We start from the raw sequence: 25,183 nt of genomic DNA on the forward strand, positions 1-25,183 counted from the left end.
TTAGGGACAAATTTGGGGTGTGGTCATAGCGTCACTATCTTTGAAGAATATGGTCTGTGGAGGGTGGGCCACAAGAGGCCCTATTTCACTTACTCTTCGCACTGATGTAATTATGATCAGGAATGCTACCTTCATTGACAGGTGTAGTAGAGAACAAGTAGCAAGTGGTTCAACTGGTGCTTTGGTAAGGCCTCTGAGGACCAGATTTAGATCCCATGCCGATGTGGGGTTGCCTATTTCTGGGGACATGTGAGGAAACGCTTTGTGATCAGGTGTGTGAATACTGAGACACCGGCAATCTTATGATGGAAAGCAATTATGGCTGCGAGGTGTACTTTAACTGAACTTGTGGACCGTCTTGATTTTTTTAATTCTACTATGTACTCAAAGATCAAATGAATAGGTGCCTTAAGAGTGGTTATGTGTTTGTTTTGGCATCACATGGAGAACCTCTTCCATTTCTGGAGGTAAATGGTATGAGTGGATGTCTTTCTGCTGTTTAGTAATACCTGTTTAACCTGTTTGGAGCAGGTTAATTCGTCATGGGGGACACACACCTTCAAGTGAAGTTTCTCCAGGTACAGATGGAGGCTTGACCTTCATCTTGTGAGAAGATCGCATCACAGAGGGAGAGTGTATGGTGTGCAGATCGCCATGAGTCTCAGGTATGGGAATCATGTCTGTCTGGGCCACGTCATGGACTATAAGTATGACCTTGGCTTTGTCAGTTTGTATCTTGCGTATTACTCTGGAGATTAAAGGTATCAGTGGGGATGCATACAGAAAAGGTGTGTTCCATCTGATGGGAAAGGCATCCCCTAGGGATCGTGTTCCCAGTCCTGCTTGTGAGAAAAACCTTGGACATGTGTTGTTTCGTTCAGTTGCAAATAGGTCAAAGTGTGGGAACCCCCACATGTGGAATATGTGTTGTGTGATGTTGTCGTTCAGTTCCCACTCGTGTTGTTGGGAAACCTGTCTGCTTTATGTGTCCACTGTCATGTTCTGTCGACCTGGGAGGTATGATGCTGTAATGGTGATGTGCTTTATGCACCAGTTCCATAGTTTATGGCTTCTGTGCATAGGGAGTGAAATCATGCTCCCTCCGTCAGTTTATGTAGAACATATATGCCATGTTGTCCATCATGATTGTTATGATTTTGTTCCTTATTATTGGGAGGAAATGGATACACACATTGCAAACCGCACATAATTCGAGCAGGTTGATGTGTAAATGTGTCTCTCTGTGGGTGACCACTTCCCTCAGATTGTATGTTAGTTCAGGGGAGCACCCCAGCCAATCAGTGAGGCATCTGTTGTGATCAGTATGGATGGTGGATCCTGCTGAAATGGGATCCCTGCGCATAAGTTTCTTGGACTTGTCCACCATTTTAAGAAGTGTTGGACTTTTGGTATTAGTGTTAGGCTTTTGTTCAGGCTGTGCTTTCATGGTATGTATACCGAGCTCAGCCATCCCTGTAGGCAGCACATGTGTAGTCAAGCGTGTTTTACTACGAAGATAGCAGCCGCCATATGTCCCAATAGTTGTAGGCAGGTACATGCTGATACCCGTAGGCTATTTGTGTCCACTGATATGAGAGTGGTCAGTGCTGAGAATCTGGTCATTGGTAGTGATGCTTTGGCCTCTATTGAGACCAGATGCGCTCCGATGAAGTCCAATTGCTGTACTGGGGTTAGAGCAGATTTCTGTTTGTTTATTTGTAACTCTAGGGTGTGAAAGAGGGTGATAGTTCAGGGATTTGTGAGCCAAGGATGCATGTCCCTGGTAAGCTATTCTCTTGATCTTGTGGGACATTGGTGGTCTGGTACCTGATGGTGAGGAGTGATCTGACGAGAAGACTGCCTCTTCAAGGTCATCCTTATTTTCGCTTGAAAATGGTGGAGCAGTGGGGGATTCCAGCTGGTCCAGTGCTGCTGGGACTGGCGAGCCATTGGTGCCAAACGGCAGAGATCTGGGGGTAGATGCTACTTCCATGTCTACTTTATGTGTAAGAGGACACGGTGCCACTATTTTCAATACAGTGTCTTTCTGTGCTGACACATTAGGTGGTAGCTTGGTCGGTGCTGATCGTTTGTGTGTAGCCTTAGTCAGTGGTGCCATCCTTGAATTCTCTGTTAACGGTTCCGATGAAGTCGGTGCGGGCAGAGGGGGCATCACTAATGGTGAAGGCTGTGGCACTGTATCCTTCACAGGAGTAGTTGATGCCGTGGAGGAGGAGGCTGGTTTGTGCCTACCACTCAACTCCTTTCCCCTGCTGGCAGAACTCCCGGTACAGAGGGTGCAGGAGTTGCCAAGTGCCTCAAAGGTACTCACCCTGCCTGAGGTTAGCACCAAGGAGAGAGATCTCACCAGAGACAGTTTCTTTTTTAATGGTTCTCTGTTTGGGGAGGAAGTGGCCATTTTCTCAATTTTGTGGAGGAAAGGTTACTAGCTCCGCCCACAGAGGATGTGCCTTGAGGGTCCCTTGACAAGTGTTATCTGGGGTCTGAAGTAGGCATAAGGAATTTCTCCATTACAATGAGTTTAAGTCGGAGATCCCTGTCCCTCCTCACTCGAGTTCTGAGATTGCTGCCATGAGCAAACTTTTGTGATATGTGCGACTCACCTAAGCGGTGAATGCATAGCAAGTGCCCATCCGAAATAGGTATTGAGTCCTTGCATAAGTGCATCTCTTAAAACCTGAGGAGCCAGGCATATTTTTAACGTCCTTTGTAGAGCTAACTTGGGACTGGCAGAATGGAGGACTTTTGTTTTTGTTGAGGAATAAACTGTCTAACTAAGATTAACTGAAACTTAACACTAAGTGAACCAACTAATTACGACAAACTGAGGCTTAACTAAACAATCTAATGTTATCTACTTCTTTTCTAGGTTTTCTTCAACACCACTACAGAGCTCTGTCTCAGGCTGAGGATGGTTGAGAAGGAACTGAAGGGGTTGGGTCGTGTGCGTGCTACATGAGGCACCAATGGTGCTGCGAGACAGCTATTGGGCACGCACGCACAGACCAGGCACTGCTACGGAAGATCTCCGATCAACAGCACCGGGACATACCGACACCTGAAGAGGAGCACCTACAGGGACAGCACTCAAAGAAGAAACATATCTCTTAAAGAATATGTCTACACTGAAATTGTGGGGTGTAATTGTTGGTATAGACATACCTAAACTAAGTTTTAATCTAGCTATTTTGTGTACCAGAGCAGAGAAACTGTGGCTAGATTAAAGCTAGAGGAGGTATGTCTACTGAAGATGCAGTCATACCCCATGATTACAGCACAGAAATACCCAAAGTGGCCAAATTATTTTAATTTCTTCTTTTTTGAAAAGATAGCTCTTGGTCTGAGAAGCTGTTTGCTGTCAGCCTAGACAGGATTTAAAGCTAAAACTTCAAAAATTATCAAAACACTAATTTATAATGGGAATAGTAAGAGGCCACTACCTAGAATGGCACATATATTCCTGAAACAATCAAACTATTTAAATGAGTCGGGCAAGCAGAATTTGGCCCCTAATTTGGAGTTTAGATGGCGTATCAAAGAAACAAGGGAAAATCTGAGAAAACACACACACTTGCAGAAAAAGGAGTTTGTCACTAGGTGGAGCTGTGTATCATTGTAATGGTTGCTCTAAAGACAATTCTCATTGTAAAGCTAAATTCCCCTGTAAATGGTATTTAAAACACATCACTGTTCAAAGATGTTTCTTCTCCATTAAAAGGATATCACTGCTTTGATCTATAAAGGAACTGTTGTCAGTGTCTGTCATAAATATAAAGGGAAGGGTAAACACCTTTTAAAATCCCTCCTGGCTGGAAGAAAAATCCTTTCACCTGTAAAGCGTTAAGAAGCTAGGATAACCTTGCTGGCACCTGACCAAAATGACCAATGAGGAGACAAGATACTTTCAAAAGCTGGGAGGAGGAATAAAAACAAAGGGTCTGGGTCTGTCTGGTGATGCTTTTGCCGGGGACAGAACAGGAATGAAGTCTTAGAACTTAGTAAGTACTCTAGCTAGATATGCGTTAGATTATGATTTCTTTAAATGGCTGAGAAATTAAGCTGTGCTGAATAGAATGGATATTCCTCTCTGTGTGTCTTTTTGTAACTTAAGGTTTTGCCTAGAGGGATTCTCTATGTTTTGAATCTAATTACCCTGTAAGGTATTTACAGAGGTGATTCTTTTTTACTTTTTACTTCTATTAAAATCCTTCTTTTCAGAAACTGAATGCTTTTTCATTGTTCTTAAGATCCAAGGGTTTGGGTCTGTGGTCACCTGTGCAAATTGGTGAGGATTTTTACCAAACCTTCCCCAGGAAGTGGGGTGCAAGGGTTGGGAGGATTTTAGGGGGAAAGACATTTCCAAACAACGCTTTCCTAATAAAAATAAACCTGGATAAATGTTTGGTGGTGGCAGTGGAAGTCCAAGGGCAAAGGGTAAAATAGTTTGTACCTTGGGGAAGTTTTAAGCTAAGCTGGTAAAAGTAAGCTTAGGAGGTTTTCATGCAGGTCCCCACATCTGTACCCTAGAGTTCAGAGTGGGGAAGGAACCTTGACAGTGTCATTTACTGTTTCACTTTCTTAGAATTCACTGTGACGTTGCCTATTCAGAAAATAAATAATTAATAAAACTTAGATATCAAGAGATCTCAAAAACACTTTACAAAGGAGCTCAGTATCATTATCCCCATTTTACAGCTAGTGAAACTGAGGCACAGAGAGGGAAGTTAGTTGCCCAAGGTCACCCAGCAAAGCAGTATCAGATATTGAACCCAGGTCTCCAGAATCCCAGTCCACTGCCCTATCCACTAGGTCATGCTGCCTCCCCAGTATAGCTAATCAATGCTATTCTCAAGTAATCCAGTTAAATGAATTAAATAATGCCATTTTATATCAACAAATCAAATTACATGATGATCAAAATGCCTGAGCCCTGTCTCCAGTATAGTTTCCACCATTGCTACCACCACCTGTGGTGAACCAGTGTTGAATCAGGAGTCCCATTTTTGCCAGTGTAGATGCAGCCTTGCAAACAGAACCACGACTCTATTGGGAGATTATCATAAATTAACTAGATCCCCAGAGTTGTCAGTTAATCTGCTTTTGGAGGGCAGCACTCATAATTACTGGTCACCAGCCCACCCTTCAAAACACTCTTCAACTGTATATGGAGGATCTGTTCTGGTCCTGGGTCAGTAGACAGGAGATTTAGAGAGAGGGGAGCAACTGGGCAAGAGAAAGAAAAAGATGAGACAAATATCCACTAAAAGTGAAAATAGGGAAGAAAGATGTTAAAAAAAAGATTTTTGGGGGGGATGGGGAGATCACATGAAGCAAATTAGTCTAAGGGAAAATACAGACACTAAAGAAAAAAAGACTGAATAGATGCACAGAAAGGAAAAGTGAAAGAAGAAAAAAAAGGAGATATTAAGTTATTTATAATTTTTATAGAAAAATATGCTTTAGACATCATTTAACATTGGTGGTTTAGCTGGTTCTAGCAACACCACAAAATATTAATTATTTTCTATCTTTGGAAAGGAAGGGAACAAATAGCTTCTCTCTAGTTCTGACCTCTTTTGGATGGTACAGATTACCCTCATTTTCTTTCTGAAAAGAAAAGCAGGCATATGCTAGGCTGTGATTATCAAGTCCACTCAAAGGGGTAGAGTATATTCCTTCAATGGAATAACCACTGAGTTTACAGCAGTGCTTGAAAACTACCAGCTCTATTCTAAGAGGAGTATCCCTCATGCAAAATAGGAAAATAACTTTTGATACCTCTTTCTGACATTACTAGGAATCAGCTATTTCCACTTCTGAAGTCATCACAGCTACTACCCTTCCAAACATTTATCCTGCTCCCAAAACTTCCAATCCCAGCAGGACTGGTCCTGAGGAAGGATGCTGCACAGAGAACTCACTCTGAAGAGGTTAGCATTTTCATGACTTTATACACTTCATCTTTCTAGGTGTTTTATTTCCCCTCTAAGAATAATTTGTGCAACAGCACAAGTGAAAACAAGACCACCTTACACTGAAGAGTTTTGAAAACAAAGAGACTACATTTCCCAGCAAACGGCAGCGTTTGTTCATTGGGGTTTTTGTTTTTCTTACCATCTGCCACACTGATGAAGAAGGACAACCCCTCCTGGGGTCCCACTTTCAGAGGCACTCCGATTCCAGCTTTTCTCCAGTTAAACATATCCAGGGCCTTCTCATCACCACTCACCGCTGCTTTGGCTAGCTGTATCAGGTCCCTGCAGGCAACCAAAAGGCATTTCATTTCCAGCTCCCTACTTGGCACAGGACTTTTTAATCCAGAAAAAATGGATGGGGATTCTCACTAACAAAATATGGCAACTATTCATGATGGAGAAATCTTTCACGCTCAGCTCAGCAGAGATATTGGAATCCTCAAATGTATTCAATATGATTTAATCTCTATCATGACTTAATATTGTTTCCTGCTTATAGAAGGATATTCAGGGGGTTCCCAGTATACATCTCCCCCTTATCCGTTGTTTTGCATAAGGTCGCTCATCAATAGGGGAAGTGTTCCGATTCACATCGGTCCCACATATCAGTTATTTGCAGTACTGTGCCGTAAGTTGCAAACAACGGATATGCAGATCAGGAGCAATGTGAATAGGAACATGTTCCCCTATTGAAGAGCGACATATATGCAACAGATCTGCATAGCCATGGGTGGGCCGTGGCCTACCCACTTAACATCCAGGCCCACTGCCTCAATCCTGGCTCTACTTCCACCCCAGTGCTTGCCCCACACCGCCCACCTGGTGCTCCAGCCGGAGAGCAGGGATGGAGCACGGGGGCTTGCCCAGTTCCAGAGCTCCAGTCGTGGAGCAGGGTCGGGGGCTTGCCCCACTCCGCTCACCCAGCCCTCCTGACAAGGAGTGGGGTCGGAGCACAGGGGCTTCCAAGCCCCCGACCCCCGCTCCCTGGTCAGAGCGGGGCAAGCCCCAGTGCCCCAACCCCACTCCCTGGCAGGAGTGCCATTTTCTGGGAGCCCCTGGCCAGAGCATCAATTCCCCCCAACCCTGCAAGGCCGGCTGGAGACAGGGGAGAGGCGGCCAGATCGCTCCTACCCCTCCGTTCTCCTGTCATTGCACACCCACCCAAGTATCCCATCCTGTCTACGCCAATGCTGTACCAGCGGGTCCCCAATATAAGTCATTTTGGTATCCAAGAACACAAACCCAACGTATACCGGGGATCCACTGTACATTTAAAATCATTGTATTTAGTATAAATCACATCTGTTAACATGATCACAGTCATGCTGCCAGTCCTCTGAAATATCAACATTATTGCTTGCTGGAGATATGAGAGCCAGCAGCAATGGGGAAGGGAGGAAGGGGACCTGGATCTGTGCAGAGGAAAGGGAGTCAGCAGCAGGAGTTTGGAGAAGGACCTGGAACCAAAGGAAAGGCACAGAAATAGCAATGGGAAAAAGAGCTTAGAAGAGTGCCGGTGGGGGGGAGGGGAGGGAGGAAGGAGAGAGATGATAGTTGGAAGGAAAGAAGAGGAGCAAAGCCTGGAACCATACATGTATAAGGGACCTGGCAGGGGAATGGGTTCAAGAGGCTATCTGAATAGGAGGAAGATCTGGGACTGGAGGGTGAGGAAGAAGTCAGCAGGGAAGGGTGCTGGAAACAAGCCAGAAGGTGTGTGCTATGGGATGGCAGTCGGGGAGAGAAACTAGGGACTAGGCAGAAGGGTGGTCTGAGAGCTTCTCTCTAGGCTGGGAGAGAGAAGGATCTGGTTGTAGGAGAGAGAGTAAGGGACACTCATAGTGGGGTGATATAGGAGGCAGCAGGTAATTGTGCTTTGCATCTAAGGCAGATAAGCACTACCAATGGCTGGAGCAGTTAGGCGGAGCCACTACAAGGTGTGTGTGTTTGGATTTCCATGGGATCTCTGAATGCATCCAATGAAGTGAGCTGTAGCTCACGAAAGCTTATGCTAAAATAAATTTGTTAGTCTCTAAGGTGCCACAAGTACTCCTTTTCTTTTTGCCCATACAGACTAACACGGCTGCTACTCTGAAACATGGGATCTCTGTGCAACAAACCTAATAATAAGAAGTCCCCAACCCTAAAGAGAGAGAATGTCTAGCAGAGTTCCGACTGGGGCATTTTCACTTACTCGCCAGGAGGTGAAGGCCAAAAGATACAGTGAGAAAGATACTTTCCATACTCATGTTTCAATAAAGGGAGGCCCTGCACTCGACCCCGCTGGTCCACTCTCCATAGAACCATGACTCCAAGCTGGAAGAATTACAAAAGAGACAGACCTTCTTTGCAAACAGATAATAATAGGAGACAAACTACTCAATGGACATTAAATAATCACTTCAGGCAATATGCTTTTACTGATAACATGGTATTTTTCTCTTATTTAGTACCTTTCATCTTTTTTTTTTAATATGTAGGTAAGATTACCTCCCTTTCACAGGTGGCTAAAACTTCAAGTGACTTTTTAAATGATGGCATTTCATTATTTATTTAAAATGAAGCTGTCTGGAAAAGTGCCTTAATTACTTCCATTCTTAATTAAAAGGACATTGCTAAGGCTGGTAGGCCTAAAATTGGACCAACCTTGTTTTGTTCTGCACATGTGCACCATGACACATGCACTTGCACGTACTCATCATACCCCATACCCCATTTTTCTTCCTTGTGAGCAGTCAGGTTACTAAAACTAACAAGAATCCAGCTCTAGAACTCTTGTTAGTTTCAATCCACTGCCTATTTTCAAGGTCAAGCAGGCAAACAAAGCAAAAGCACTCATGATCAGAGAAACACGGAGTCATTATTTGTGGATTTCCCAGCACAGAAGAGAGAATTTTAGAACTGTTGCAATGCTTTATAAAAAAATCATCAGGGTGAGGGTGTAGTGAGGACTGATTCATTTTTAGGATCAGAAGGACATTTTAAAATGACAGTCTTAGAAGTTGAGAGAACCATCAGAGAAGTTAAAAAAGAAAAACACTCATTGGATCATTAGTTACGTAGTCCACGTCACAGGAGTCAACACAAAATTGTTCCTCAGAGCCCATTTTCTAGCATTTCATCCAGCCTAGTTTTAAGTGTCTCAACCAAAGGGCCTTCATTATTTCTCTTGAGAGACTGTCCCACAGTTTAACAGAGCTCACTGTCAAAGAGCTTTTTTCTGATATTCAGCCTAAACTTTCCCTTTAATTCCCATTATACCTGCTCGCTCCACCCAAAACCATATTTCACTCGTCTTGCCATTTTTCACCTCGTCAAGTATTTGAAGGCTGCTAGCATGTTTTATTATGAGAAGTTATAATATAAGCTTCTGAAGCTTGAAATCTCCCATTATGAAACCAGTTTACTGCCACCTTTATGTAGCCATTTGAAATACAGAGCTTTTATTTACTCTCTTCTCTGTCCAAACAACATACAACTGCTTCTCCCTCTCCCCCAGCCATGCATATCAAATAAGTAACGCCACTTATGGCCCTCCTGCTATCTAGAAAAGAAGTGTCCAAAAGTGAATGCACGTTCACAAGCACTACACATGTGTGTATGATGACAAAACAGTGATCCAACTGCACAAGCTGCATGAACTCAGTAGCATGCTGCCCACAGCACCTCTCCAGTCCCATAAATGTTTAAATCACAGAAACATCAAAATCTAATTAACTAATTTAAATGAAATGCTTGGCATTGCAAGATTTAACAATGACAACGTTGTTGGGCTCTAATTCTCAAGAAATGCATTTCAACAAAATATATCCCTTTATCATAGAAAGTATATTAGCTTCTAAACAAGAGAGCCAACAATTGATAAACAAAATAAGTCTGAGTTGCTGGTTCTGTTTTGACCAAGAATACAGGCAGACATAATGATTCAAGTACGGGTATTGTGCTGAACCTTAGACCCGGCCCAGTTTTTGCAAATTGGCAGAGAGTTGAAATTGAGAAGAATTTTGCAGTCTGAAGCACTCCAATTTTGGATACCTATCAATTTCAATCCTCTGCCGAGTGGAAAAATGGAGCAAACAGAGAAGCAGAGGAACAATGCAGCATGACATGTACATTCACAATCCCAAAAAGCTGACTTATGATACCAGCTTTGCAGCTGGAATTTTAAGAGTATTTATTATTTGTATTATGGTAGTACCTGGAGTGCCCAGTGGCAATTGGGGACCCACTCTGCTAGGCAATGAACAAAAACAGAATCAAAATGTATAATTTAAACTGCAATCTCATTTCATTAAGACAAATTACAGTGAAGGGTTATTAGGATTTATTTTATTTTATTTTTTTAAAATAAAGTGAATTTAAGTAAATTTAGTCCTTGTAGTAAGGCGGTGTGGCTCCCTGCCACCCCAGAGACGGACGACCCCATCCGGAGGCCGGGGTGGGTGGAACTAGGGAGCTCTGAGCCCACCCCTCAGAGGGTCAGGCAGCAACCCGGAAGTATAAAGGCTCACCCTCAGAGCTCACTACGCCTCCAGCCTAGCCCGTGACTGGGAAGCCCCTGAAGCCCAAGGTGCACGCCAGGACTGGCCCAACTTGCCCTGTGCCCGCTACCCGGAGGAGTTGCTGGACCTGCCCTGTGCCCGCTACCCAGAGGAATTGCCAGACCTGTCCTGCGACCGCTATCTGGAGGAGTTGCCGGGCCTGCCGCTTGCCTGGTATCTCGAGGAACCCATGGTGCTGGACCCCCTGGAGGACTCCACCGTGACTCAGGAAGTAGCCCGGGGACAGCCGACCCTAGTCTGGCTGTAGCACTGCTAGAGCCCACGTCAGTGTGTTGCGGCCAGGATCCCCACTGACACAGCAGCAGATCTTCTACCACTGCTAGGGCTCTGGGCTGGGACGCAGTGGAGTGGGAGGGCCTGTGTCCCCTCTGCCACCCAACTCATGGGTGGCAGTCTCCCCTCTCCCAAACCATTTGGAGGCTTGGGCCTACTGTTACGCTGAGCCCTGCCTGAGGGCCTGAGCTCCCGACTCATTATTGCCCCGCCCTGACCTAGGGCCTGGGCTCACTAATGTTTGTACTGTTACTGCTTTAGTATTATTGTGCAGCCCTGCCTGAGGGCCTGAGTCACTATTGCCCCACCCTGACCTAGGGCCCCGGCATAACTGTACTTACTTTCTGCCTCCACAAGAGCTGCCAGCGAAGACTTTTGCGGCCAAACTAATTCCCCAATCCTCAGCTGGGTGTAGTGAGCCAGTGTGGCTCCCTGCCCTGGCTAGCCCCTTTACAGTCCTCATGAAAATGAAAGATTAGTAGTACTGGTATGAAGCATAGCACAGCACTTCCACGTAGCTCTTCCATCACATCTCACCTAAGGTCCAGCATATAGCATGGTTCTGAAGCCATACAAGTGACCATATAATTCTCCTCTTACCTTTACGTTATCAGAATCTAAGCTTTAATTTTTAAAAACAAAATCAATATGTATTCTGTTCTTTAGGTTGAAAATATTATCCAAATGTTTACCAATGCAGTGGTTTCTGTTCAAGTGTGCAGAGAACCCAAAACAGTAGCTGTGAGACTGTCGCTCTCAAATGGTGGTCTGTGGACCACTGGTGGTTCAAGAGTTCTGGCTGGTGGTCTCTGCTAAGTACAAAGTCACACATTGCTGGTTCTACTTTCTTTTTTCCCCCAACTGCTTCTATAAGCAACCAAGCCCCTCGTTATAAAGGGGAGCCCAGATGCCCATAAAAACAGCTGGAAATTTCTCCCATTTATGTCCTGAGTTGAGGTCATCTTTCTGCTTGACGACTTGACACACTTATTTTCAAGTCAGATTGCTCCTTCCACCCATAAAAAGCTCATGACACCTTTGACGTTTTAGTAACATCAAGGAGGAAATGGGGAAGTGTAATGGACACAAAATTCCCTGAGACTCATGACTCTCACTTCATGACCAGATTTTTATCCTTCAAAGTATACGTTCTCCCCCTTTCCTTTATGCCACCCAATAAATGGGTTTATCCACTGTAATAAACCCAGACCTCATTCATGTTCTATTGATTCAGGTCTCCTCATGTATCTGATCATGCCCCCATGGTTTACTTCAAAGCACCACAGGAGAATAAAAGAAAAGGAGTACTTGTGACACCTTAGAGACTAACATTTATTTGAGCATAAGCTTTCGTGAGCTACAGCTCACTTCATCGGATGCATGCAGTGAAAAATACAACAGGGAGATTTTATATACACAGAGAACATGAAACAATGTGTGTTACCATACACACTGTAACGAGAGTGATCAGGTACGGTGAGCTATTACCAGCAGGAGAGAGGGGGGAAAAAAAAACCTTTTGCAGTGATAATCAAGGTGGGCCATTTCCAGCAGTTGACAAGATTGTGTGATGAACAGTAGGGGGAAAAAATAAACATGGGGAAATAGTTTTACTTTGTGTAATGACACATCTACTCCCAGTCATTATTCAAGCCTAATGTAATGGTGTCCAGTTTGCAAATCAATTCCAATTCAGCAGTCTCTCGTTGGAGTCTGTTTCTGAAGTTTTTTTGTTGTAATATTGTGACTTCTAGGTCTATAATCAAGTGACCAGAGAGACTGAAGTGTTCTCCGACTGGTTTTTGAATGTTATTATTCTTGACGTCTGATTTGTGTCCATTTATTCTTTTACGTAGAGACTGTCCGGTCCGGCCAATGTACATGGCAGAGGGGCACTGCTGGCACATGATGGCATATATCACATTGATAGATGTGCAGGTGAACGAGCCTCTGATAGTGTGGCTGATGTGATTAGGTCCTATGATGGTGTCCCCTGAATAGGTATGTGGACACAGTTGGCAATGGGCTTTGTTGCAAGGATAGATTCCTGGGTTAGTGTTTTTGTTGTATGGTGAGTATTTGCTTCAGATTGGGGGGCTGTCTGTAAGCAAGGACTGGCCTGTCTCCCAAGATCTGTGAGAGTGATGAGTCATCCTTCAGGATAGGTTGTAGCCTTGATTTTTTTTTCTCTCCCGCTGGTAATAGCTCACCTTACCTGATCACTCTCGTTACAGTGTGTATAGTAACACCCATTGTTTCACGTTCTCTGTGTATATAAAATCTCCCTATTGTATTTTCCACTGCATGCATCTGATGAAGTGAGCTGTAGCTCACGAAAGCTTATGCTCAAATAAATTGGTTAGTCTCTAAGGTGCCACAAGTACTCCTTTTCTTTTTGCCCATACAGACTAACACGGCTGCTACTCTGAAACCTGTCATTATGCAGGAGAATCAAAGAGAGCCAAAAATGGCTAAAAATATTTTTTTCCCCAAAATGTTTACTAGGGAGAGAATTTTTTTCTCTTCATAGTTTAATGTCAAGCCAATCTTTGCTCCCCAGCTAGTAGCAAAGCCTGGAATCTGAAACTAAATTGTCTCATTAGCCTCTGCCTGGGGGAAAATATTTGTGGAAGAATCATAGAATATTAGGGTTGGAAGAGACCTCAGGCAGTCATCCAGTCCAATCCCCTACTCCAAGCAGGACCAACACCAACTAAATCATCCCAGCCAGGGCTTTGTCAAGCTGGGCCTTAAATACCTCTAAGGATGGAGATTCTACCACCTTCCTAGGTAACCCATTCCAGTGCTTCACCACCCTCCTAGTGAAATAGTGTTTCCTAATATCCAACCTAGACCTTCCCCACTGCAACTTGAGACCATTGCTTCTTGTTCTGTCAGAGAATTGGAAGACAAGATTGGAGCTCTTGAATAAAAGTATTTACTCAGCCAAGGCCGAGCTAGTCTTCAATTTGCTTCCAAACTCAGACATGAGTACATCAAGCTGGAAACGGAGCATGCACAAATCTTGTTTCTATGTGCCAATGCTAGTGGCTGCAGAAAAGGGATAGAACTAGCCAGCTTTCATCATGGCAACTGGAGATGACACAGTAACATTTGTACCCATGAGATTTATTTGTTAAGACATCTTGGTATCCTTTGAACCATTCTAATAGCCCAAAGCTTTTGCCTTTTGCTGTAAAAGCATTTGTTTCATAAAGACAGTTTCACTCAAGATACTTATACAAAACACCTAGACCTTTCCGATACTATCGAGCCATCAAAAACTGGAAGTTATCCAAGGTATTATGTACTTAGAATGTACATAAAGAGCTCCTGATCCTCACTGGTTGCTGCTCAAGTTTTAGGAAGTATTTTCAGTGGTTCTTGGAGCCTAAATTTGAATTACTGGGGGCTGGGCATTCCCAGATGAGGACACTAGCCTACAAAGCTGCTTAAAGAAGATTAGGCTGAGGTCAAGTCTCCCAATCTTTGAGACACAGCACTCACCTCTTTCTGCAGGCACTCTCTTATAGTCCCGGTAACATGCATCTGAAGTAAACCACCTACATTTAACAGATTGTAGTTAAGCAGCATTGATATCCAGAGGGAAAAAAAATTGTTTCCTTTTCTTGAAGAATTATATGTAAATAACAACAATAAATGGATATAGCCAGATAGGGGAGTACAAGTTAACAATGAGACAACAGTGGTCTGCTTGATAGGCAGTGGTCTCTGCACATCAGCAATCTCACCATTATCAATCTCACCATTGTTGCCCAATTTTTCTATATGCAAATGGACAATTCGACTGTGGCTTTTATCAGTCAATTTCTTTGTCAAGACCACCAAACATAACAGAAGTTTTACAGCCAATAATTAGATCTATGCTTTTTCATTGATTCATACTGACAGTAAAAGCTGAAATCTCTGGAGAAGCGCTGTCTTATCCTAGGGAGTGTCAAAAAAGGTCACAGAAAATAGACAAAAGGAATAGCATTTTTCTTTTTTGACTCAGGAATTGGCAAAAACAGAATCCAGTATGAAAATTTAGCAGTCAACACTGAATATCAATAGATAATTCCTCATTTCGCTACATAAAAAAGCAACCAACTCATCAAGAAATGATGTATTTAAATGTATATAATTTATATATATTTTATATATTTATAATTTAAATGTATATAAATGTATTTAAAATATATTTCCACAACACATTTCCCCCCCACTAGAGTCTTTTTGCTCTTTGCTCCAACTAAAAATACACTAATTCTAGGAACACTCAAGAGTTTTTGCTGTGTTTGAGGGAGGGTCACTCTACAAAAGGGGAGGAAGGATGTGGGAGGGCTCGTCGTAAAGACACTGGACTGGGACTAAGGAGATCTGGGTTCTATTGCCAGCTGTCACAAACTTCCTAGGTGGCCTCAGGCAAGTTACTCCACTGCTGTGTGTCTCTGTTCCATATCTGCAAAATACTACCAAGGAATATGTTGTGAAGTTAAATTCATTAATATTTAAAGGGCTTAGGTACAATAGCAATGAGCACTGTAGAAAAGCCAATAAAGTTGGGGAAATCCTGATATAAACCCATTTCCATTCCAGAAGCATGTAAAAAAATGGTTACCTACCTCTCGTAACTGTTGTTCTTCGAGATGTGTTGCTCATGTCCATTCCAATAGGTGTGCGCACGCGCTGCGTGCACAATCGTCGGAAGGTTTTTCCCCTAGCGGTACCCGTTGGGTCGGCTGTGGAGACCCTTGGAGTGGCAATGTATATAGGTCCCTGCCGACCTGCCACTTGTTCAGTTCCTTCTTGCCGGAATACTCCAACAGAGGGGAGGTGGGCGGGATTTGGAATGGACATGAGCAACAACAGTTACGAGAGGTAGGTAACCATTTTTTCTTCTTCGAATGATTGCTCATGTGCATTCCAATAGGTGACTTCCAAGCAGTTTCTCTGGGACAGGGGTCGGAGTTCAACTGGTTGCTGAGTGCAGGACTGCCCTGCCAAAGGCTGCATCATCCCTCGCCTGTTGGGTAATGGCGTAGTGTGACGTGAAGGTGTGAATGGAAGACCACGTTGCTGCCTTGCATATGTCCTGGACAGGGACCTGTGCCAGGAATGCTGACGATGACACCTGTGCTCTCGTGGAGTGCACCATAAGCGGAGGGGCTGGAATTTTTGGCAGGTCATAGCAAGTCCTGATAAAGGATGTGATCCATGATGAAATGCGCTGGGACAAGATCGGGAGCCCCCTCATCCTTTCTGCAATTGCAATAAAGAGCTGTGGTGACTTACAAAATGGCTTTGTGCGCTCAATGTAGAAAGCTAGAATATGCCTAATGTCCAGGGAATGGAACATGTGTTCTCTGTTACTGGTATGGGGCTTAGGGAAGAACACAGGTAAAAATGTCTGGTTCACATGAAACTGGGAGACTACCTTTGGCAGAAATGCAGGGTGAGGGCGTAGCTGTACCTTGTCTTTATAAAAGACAGTACAGGAGGGCTTGGAAGTCTGAGCTCAGATACCCTTCTGGCCAAGGTTATGGCCACCAGAAAGGCCATCTTCCAGGAAAGGTAGGACAGAGGGCAGGTTGCCATGGGCTCAAAAGGGGGCCCCATGAGTGTGGACAGGACCAGGTTGAGGTCCCACTGGGGAACAGGTCGTCATACCTGGGTATAAAGTCTGTTCAAGCCCTTGAGGAACCTGCCCACCATGGGATTACCGATGACTGACCTACCCGTTGCCCCCAGGTGAAAGGCCGAAATGGCAGCCAGTTGTACCTGGAGAGATATTGCCAATCCCTCCTGCTTAAGTTGTAACAGGTAGTCCAAAATAAGGGGAATTGGCGCTAGCTGCAGTTCGGTTCCCCTCTGCAGAGACCAGATGGAGAAACGCTTCCACTTTGCCAGGTATGTGGCATGAGTGGAGGTTTCCTACTTCCCAGCAAGACCTTCTTCACTGGGTCCGAACACTGAAGCTCAAGAGGATTCAGCCATGGAGTTTCCAGAGGGACTCCAGATTGGGGTGTTGCAGATGGCCATGGTCCTGTGTGATGAGGGTCAGGCACACACAAAGCGCTACTGGTCTGTCCACTGAGAGGTTCAACAACATGGTGAACCAGTGCTGGCAGGGCCACGCTGGCGCTATGAGGTCCAAGGAAGCCCAGTCCCGATGAGTCTTGAGGAGGACTTTGTGTATGAGACCGAAGGGCGAGAATGTGTACAGCAGGTGACTCATCCATGAAAGGTGAAAGGCCTCCATGATGGAGCCTGTGCTGTGGTTCAGGAAAGAGCAGAACTGCTGACACTATCTGTTGCTCTGTGTCGCGAACAGGTCTATGTGGGGAATGCCCCACTTCTGGGAAATCGAGTGCACGATGTCCAGCCTGAGAGACTATTCGTGACCGTGAAACTCCTGGAACTGAGGCAATCGGCTAGCTCATTTTGCGCTCCCGGAAGGTGCGATGCCTCTAGATGTATCGAGTGGGCGATGAAAAAATCCCACAGCTCAAAGGCTTCCTGGCACAGGGGAGAGGAGTGAGCACCACCCTGTTTGTGTATATAGAACATGGCTGCAGTGTTGTCCATCAGCACCGACACACATGCACCCTGCATAGAATATCAGGGTTGGAAGGGACCTCAGGAGGTCATCTAGTCCAACCCCCTGCTCAAAGCAGGACCAATCCCAACTAAATCATCCCAGCCAGGGCTTTGTCAAGCCTGACCTTAAAAACTTATAAGGAAGGAGATTCCACCACCTCCCTAGGTAATGCATTCCAGTGTCTCACCACCCTCCTAGTGAAAAAGATTTTCCTAATATCCAACCTAAACCTCCCCCACTGCAACTTGAGACCATTACTCCTCGTTCTGTCATCAGCTACCACTGAGAACAGTGGTATCTGGCTATATCCATTTATTGTTGTTATTTACATATAATCCTTCAAGAAAAGGAAACAAATTGGCTTTCTTTCCCTCTGCAGGCAGGCCTGGAACACTTGGCATGCCAAGCAAACAGCCCTCAGCTCCCTTACGTTGATATGCAGCGATAGTTCTATGTGGGACCATAGACCTTGAGTTCTGATATCGCCCAGGTGCGCTTCCCAACCAAGTGCCGAGGTGGCCGTGACTAGGGATAGTGTAGATTGGGGTTTGGCAAAGGGTACTCCCTCACAACTTGTGGTTGCAGCCACCAGTGGAGAGACTCGAGGGGGGTGGGTAACTATTGTGTCCAGCAGGTCCCTGCCCGGCCTGTGCACCTGCGCCAACCACGCCTGGAGGGGGCCAAAGGCGTAATCCAGCATGCTGGACCACGTATGTGCAGGCTGCCATATGCCCAGATAGTTCATGCAATTTCTGGTCGTGGTTGTGGGAATCGGCAAAGATTTTCAATAATGTACGTGAGTGCTTGGAAGCACAGCTCAGGCAGGAACGCCTTGGCCTGCATGGAGTCCAAGAGAGCCCCTATGAATTCTATTCTCTGTGTCGGGGCCAGTGTGGATTTGGGCACATTCAATATGAGGTACAGCCTGTGGAATGTGGCCCGCACCAGAGACACATGCTCTGTGGCCCGTGCTTGCGACTTGGCCTTGCTGAGCCAGTCATCTAGGTACGGGAATACTTGCTCCTGATGTTTGTGGAGGAAGGCTGCCACAACCACCATACACTTGGTGAATAGCCGGGGGGTCGCCGAGAGCCCAAACAGAAGCACCCTGAACTGATAGTGCTGGCCACTGACCACGAATCTCAAGAATCGTCTGTGGGCTAGGATAGCGGATATATGGAAGTACGTGTCTTTCAAGTCAACGGCGGCATACCAGTCCCCCAGACCCAGGGAAGGAATGATGGTGGCCAGAGAGATCATGCGAAACTTCACTTTCCTTATGAATGTGTTGAGGTCTCGCAGATCCAGAGGATATAGTGGGAATAGAACTCCTTGCCCCTGAACTCCTGAGGAACCTCCTCTACTGTCCCTAAAGTGAGAAGTGATTGCACCTCCTGCAAGAGGAGTTGTTCATGAGAAGGGTCCCTGAAGAGGGACGGGGAAGGAGGGTGGTAGGGAACAGAATTGGATAGAATATCCCACCCCTACCATGCTGAGGACCCAGCAATCTGATGTGATCTGGGACCAAGCATGGTAGAAGTGGGAGAGTCAATTCACAAAGGCGGGATGAGGCTCTGAGACTGAAACTGATGCTCCATGCTCGGGCGCATCTTCAAAAGTTTGGCCGAACCCTGGCCTTGGCCTGAGGAGGACTGTGGTGGATGTCTCCTATTATTTCTGCCCCATCTCCTTGACGGGTCTCGCCTAGGAAGCCCAGAATAGAAGCGGGACGGGGGCTGAAGCTCAAAAGGCTTTCTTTGAGGTGCAAGGGTGTGGATCCCCAAAGACTTCAAGGTCGCCCACGAGCCCTTAAGGCTGTGCAGGTGAGAGTCCGTATTTTGGGTGAACAGGCCCACACAGTCAAAGGGGAAATCCCGAACTGTGTTCTGAACCTCAGGTGGTATCCCCGACACCTGGAGCAACACACTGTGCCTCATTGTAATGGCCGTGGCCATGGTCCAAGCCGCCGAGTCCGCCACGTCTAACAAGGCCTGGAGGGAGGTTCTGGAGACACCATGCCTTCCTCAAGGAGCGCGCTAAACTCCTTGCGTGAGTCAGCCAGGAGCAACTCCTGGAACTTTGCCACTGAGTTCCAAGAGTTGCAAGCATAGTGGCTGAGTACCGCTTGCTGGTTGGCCACTCAAAGCTGGAGCCCTCTGGTCAAGTAGACCTTTTCGCCGAAAAGGTCCAGCTTCTTTGCGTCCCATGACTTAGGCGTGGGACCCAGCTGTCCTTGCCGCTCTTTGTAATTTGCCACATCGACCACCAGAGTCCCCGGTTGGGGGTGCGTGAAAAGATGTTCACGCTATTTTGTGCCACAAAAAGGGGGTCTTTCCACTCCTTTAGCGGTGGATGGTATAGAAGCTGGAGTCTGGCAGAGCACCTTACTGGTGTTTTGTATTGTTCTTATTTGGGGCACGGCCACACCCTAGAAGGACCCTCCGGGGCAAGGATGTCCACCATCAAGTCAGACTCCTTCATGACCTCTTCTGCCTGGAGGTTGAGGTTTAGGGCCACCGTCCTAGGAAAGTCCTGGTGTCCCTTGGTGTCCATTGCCGGTAGGGTGCTGGGAGTACCTGTCACCACCTCGCTTAGTGAGGAGGAGGTTCATAGAACAGGGTCTTCCTGCTCTTCTGGCTCTCTGGAGGCTGGGTGAGGTACCTCGGAGCCTCCCATGACTGGAGGTGGCTCTAGTGTCACTGATGGCGCTGGTTCGGGTGCTGCGCCTGAGCATGACAGCCCAGAGTCCCTGTCTTGTGCAGGGTCCTTATGAGCCCTGGGGGTGTAGCGAGCCCCTCAGGGTGTTGCTGAGGGAGGGGCACAGAGTGCTGATGTCACCAATGCCGGCCTGGAGCCCTGACCCTGAGCCTGATGGTAGGCCCCCAGGGTCCAAAAGGGCCATTGGACTGGGCCCTGCCACTGGGGCAGCCAGGCGACTGCCAGTGAAGATGATTCCACTGGTCTGCGGTGCCAGGACTGGGAGTGGCTGCGTCGAGAGACAGAAGACTTGGCGTCTGACTCGGATGAGTAGTTTGTGCCCAACCACAGGAGGGCGGAGCCCAACGGTGCTGGAGAGCAGTACCAGGGAGATGGTGAGCAGCGCCGTAACATCATAGGCGTGCCACGATTATGAACCAGAGGTGGTGCCGCCATCGGTACTGCAAAGGGTGCCGGAGCTACATGCAGTGCCGGGACAGACACTGCTGGTGGTGCTGCCAATGCCACTGATGCTGCCTGGGCTTGTGGTGCCGTGGCTCGCGCTATCATGGCAATGAGGTCCCATGCTGCCTCGTAGGTATCCGGCGTGGAGGGAAGTCATATTCTCCCAAGTCAGGGAGGCCACCAGCACCGGACTCGACAAGCCACCTGTTGGGGCCGGAGTCAATGGTGCCAGGTCTAAAGGTCCAGACCATAGCTGTCCCACCAGAGGACGCACCCCGCTGGAGTCCCCTCATGGCTTCTTGACAGGGGAACGACTCCTGTCCGCCTTCTTTTTCTTATGTAGCCGCGGGGACCGTGAGTGGCCTTACGAGTCTGGGAGCGGCACCCATGCTCCTTGGAGTCCTTCCTCAGTGCTGGGACATCCCGCACTGAGGCGGGGGCGCTGCGCACCGATGATGCCGGTGCTGCTTCTGGTGCCGGCTGTGTGCTGATGGCCGAGTTCATCAGGAGGAGCTGCAAACTATAGTCCTTCTCTCTCTCAATCCTGGGTCTAAAGCTCCTGCAAATTGGGCACTTATCTGTCTAATGGCCCTCTCCTAAACACTTGAAACAGGCAGTGTGCGGATCGCCTGTGGACATAGGTTTCACACAGCTCTGGCATGCCTTAAACCCCTGCGACTTAGGCATGCCCAAGTGCCTGGGGAAACTAGGGCGGGGGGAAGCCCCCCAAAGTAAGTCCAACTAACTACAAACTACTATATAACAACTATATACAATGAAGAAAAGGGAACCACTTTAGGTAGGCACTTGCAAATGCAAGAGACTGAGCTGCTCCAACAACCATCACTGGCTGTAAGAAGGAACTGAGCAAGCGGCAGGTCAGCAGGGACCTATATACACTGCCATAAAGGCGCCACTTTAAGGGTCTCCACAGCCAACCTGACGGATACCGCTAGGGGAAAAACTTCTGACGATCATGCAAGCGGCATGCACACACACCTATTGGAATGCACATGAGCAATCACTCAAAGAACTAATACTTACTATGATGAAATTAGACTCATCTTTTCCTTGAAATTCTCCCCCTACATTAATCCATTATTGTTAAAAATCCCACTCTCCTTCTTCATCGCCAGGACTCATTATACGAGCATCAAGCACACTGATGGCATGTCAGTTTTGCTACTTACCCTATCACCAGACACAAGGCGGGTACCATTAGTACTCCAGTTTAGGACAGTAATTTCGGCATTATGGTTGGGGGGTACTGTGTGGTGCTCTTTGTCCTGTTTGTTAAGCACCACCACTTCCCCTGTCTCCCAGCCCACTGCCAGGATCAGTCTGGATGGGTGCCAACTAAGAGATGTGGCCCGAAAACTCCTTTCAGTGTGTGAATCAGGCACATGCTCTCCCTGCAAATGGAAACAAACAGACCTCATTACAGGGCTTTGGGATAAACTCTCTTCCAATTCAACACATATCTGCCCTCCACCAAATAAGATATTTTCTGCCATAGACACAAGATAAGCATAGACCACACTGCAGTAACATCTGAAGTGGACACACACAAGACATTTCTTTCCTATGTTGTCCACAAGTACTTCACATGTATAAATATGTTTTTAAAAAAGTGACATATGACAATTATTTATGAACACACACAATATTGGTATTAAAAATCTCTGCCTCACTTTGCTTTTCTGCTCTATCTTCTCTCGGTACATATGAAGAACTCTCACTGAAACTAAAGAAACTTTGATTCATGTACTGGGGATCGAGAAGGTTTCTACCAGGACTGAAGATACAAGAGAATACTTTTGCCAGTCAGGGGGGTGATCGAATATTTTTCTATAGGCCAACTTCTGTTGGTGAAAGAGACAAGCTTTCAGGCTACACAGAGCTCTTCTTCAGGTCTGGGAAAGGTACTCAAAGTGTCACAGCCAAATATAAGTTGGAACAAATTGTTTAGCATAAGTAGTTAACACATATTCTCGGACCATTCAAGGTGAAGTGGTTCATTAACACACCTCAGTTATATGACAAAAGAGGTTAGTGAGTTTAAGGACTGCCTATCTTCCTTCTGGACTATTCTTGAATTCTCATGTTTGAGCAAAAAATATAGTTTACACTCTATGGTACTATCATTTTAGATGCAGTTGTGATAAAAAAAATACATAGCTGTAAAAGGAAGATCTGCCTATTTCAATTTTACCTTTAAAGTAGTACTGAGTGTCAGTGAATGCAATGAGTAATACTAAATGAGCAATATGGTAATAATAATTAACTAACTGCATTGACTTATTTGGTCTGAAGATTATCCACCTTCAAAATCACCATCATTTTCTATAGTTTCAGAGTTATCTGCCAATGATAATGTTTCAGTCAAATCATGTATGTCACATAGCCACAGTATATCACCTGCAGCAAAAAGAAAAAAAATCTCCATCATCCAGAAACAACCATAGATAAGTTAGTGATAAGAACCAGCAGATTACAAAAAGAAGTAATTGAAAAAATTGCCCGGTTTATTAATGCAACAAACTCTCGTTTCCTAATTGAGAACCCACACTTCATTAACATGGTTCAGTCATTAAGACCAGGATACAGTCTACCCAACAGAGCAGATGTCGCAGGCAAATTGCTGGATAAAGTGTATGAAAGAGAAATTGAGCAGTGTACAAAAGGACTAGAGGGTAAAATTGTTAACCTGATTCTTGATGGGTGGAGCAATGTCCACAATGATCCTGTTATATGTGCTTGTGTGACAACAGAAGAAGGGAATGTCTTCCTTACAGAAACAATTGATACATCAGGAAATGCACACACAGCAGAATACTTACAAAAAGTAGCAGTAAAAGCTATAACAAACTGTGGGAAAAAGAATTCAAATGTCTAGTATGCAGCTTGGTCACAGACAATGCTGCAAATGTATCCAAGATGAGAAGAAATTATTTGGAAGAGAGTCCCAAGCTAATAACATACAGTTGCAGTGCTCATTTGATGCACCTCCTAGCCAAAGACTTCAGTGTCCCAGAAATAAAGGCTAATGTTGTTGAAATGGCAAAATACTTCCGTAACAATCACTTTGCAGCAGCTGCTCTGAAAAAAGTGGGAGGAACCAAGCTAACTCTCCCACAGGATGTGCGATGGAACTCAGAAGTGGACTGTTTTGAGCACTATATCAAGAAATGGCCTAATCTGATGACAGTTTGTGAACAAAATCGTGAAAAAATAGATGGCACCGTCACAGCCAAAGTTCTCAACACTGGGCTTAAGAGAAATGTTGAACACATGCTGAGTGCCCTGAAGCCTATTTCTGTAGCCTTGAACAAAATGCAGGGAAACATCTGTTTTATTGATGACGCTGTTGAAATTTGGAAGGAACTGAGTCAGATCTTAAAAAGAGAAATATGCAATGACAGAGTTAAATTACAAGCATTAAAAAAACGAATGGGACAAGCACTATCTCCAGCTCATTTTCTTGCAAATATTCCCAATACTCGGTACCAAGGTCAGACCTTAACTGCTGAAGAAGAGGAGTTGGCTATGACATGGACATCCAGCAATCATCCCTCCATAATGCCAACTATAATAAACTTCAGAGCTAAGGGTGAACCATTCAAGAAATATATGTTTGCTGATGATGTTTTAAAGAAAGTCACACCAGTGGACTGGTGGAAGTCACTTAAGCACTTGGATTCAGAGACTGTTGAAGTGATTATCTCACTTTTAACAGCAGTAACTTCTTCTGCCAATGTAGAAAGAATATTTTCTTCCTTTGGACTAATTCATTCCGAATTGAGAAATCGTTTGGGACCTGAAAAAGCAGGAAAGCATGTTTTTCTTTTCCAGACCATGAACAAACAAGAAAATGAAGGTGAAGACGACTGACTTAGCCACAGAAGCCAATATTTTAAGTTTCTCATGTTGACCTGGCTGACATACTCGATTACATTTTTGTTGTTTTTTTTAATGTCATTTAACTATTTTAATTAAAAACAATTTTAACAAAAACAAACCTGATTTTAAAAAACTTGAATGTTTACATTCAAAAATTCATATGCTTGTTTTGTTAAATTATGTTTGCTGTTGAAGAAAAAAAAATCCAGAATACATAATGTTGTTGTTTTAGTTAACTAAAACAATTTAAATTCTGACTGATGATATTCTCCTCCTAATACAGCATGGCAAGAAAATCCTCCAAATATTAATGATTAACCTGTTGAATTGGAGATAGTTCATCTCCCAATGACTTCATAAATATCTGCTTCAGTTACCTTTGGTAAATGAAATAACCAAACAATCATTCATTTTCTGATATAGCTGTAAAACTAATCTGAAAAGTTTTCAAAATAAATCACTTTTAAAATGTATAGCGTGTACCTTCTAAAAATGAAACCCACATCTATCTCTGAGTTGTGAAGAATATAAATTAAGGTTATAACAACCAACAAGAATGCACTTTTATGTAGAAATCCATGATTAAATTGTATCTTCCTGACTAGTGATTTAAATCAAATCCACCGTGCTTGAGAAGTCTATAAACAGTTCTCAGGGGGAAAAAGAAAGTCACTGTCCACACTAGGGAAATC

At 45.1% G+C, this 25,183-nt stretch overlaps 1 protein-coding gene across 6 annotated transcripts in view; it reads right to left on the reverse strand.

Moving 5' to 3' along the window:
• Positions 1 to 25,183, reverse strand: part of IFT140 (intraflagellar transport 140) — a 284,666-nt gene that overhangs the window by 246,225 nt on the left and 13,258 nt on the right. For 5 of the 6 annotated variants that reach the window (XM_078854619.1, XM_073362957.1, XM_073362955.1 and 2 more), the window contains exons 3-5: positions 21,782 to 22,003; positions 8,188 to 8,309; positions 6,136 to 6,278 (exon numbers count right to left, since the gene is read on the reverse strand). In XM_078854619.1, the coding sequence (XP_078710745.1) occupies positions 6,136 to 6,278; positions 8,188 to 8,309; positions 21,782 to 22,003 (487 nt within the window). Of the gene's footprint in view, positions 1 to 6,135; positions 6,279 to 8,187; positions 8,310 to 21,781; positions 22,004 to 25,183 lie in introns of those variants that run through there. The other variant, XM_073362956.1, reaches the window with a different exon arrangement.

The sequence above is a fragment of the Lepidochelys kempii genome, chromosome 10, assembly GCF_965140285.1.
Source record: "Lepidochelys kempii isolate rLepKem1 chromosome 10, rLepKem1.hap1, whole genome shotgun sequence".
Classification (NCBI taxonomy): domain Eukaryota; kingdom Metazoa; phylum Chordata; order Testudines; family Cheloniidae; genus Lepidochelys; species Lepidochelys kempii.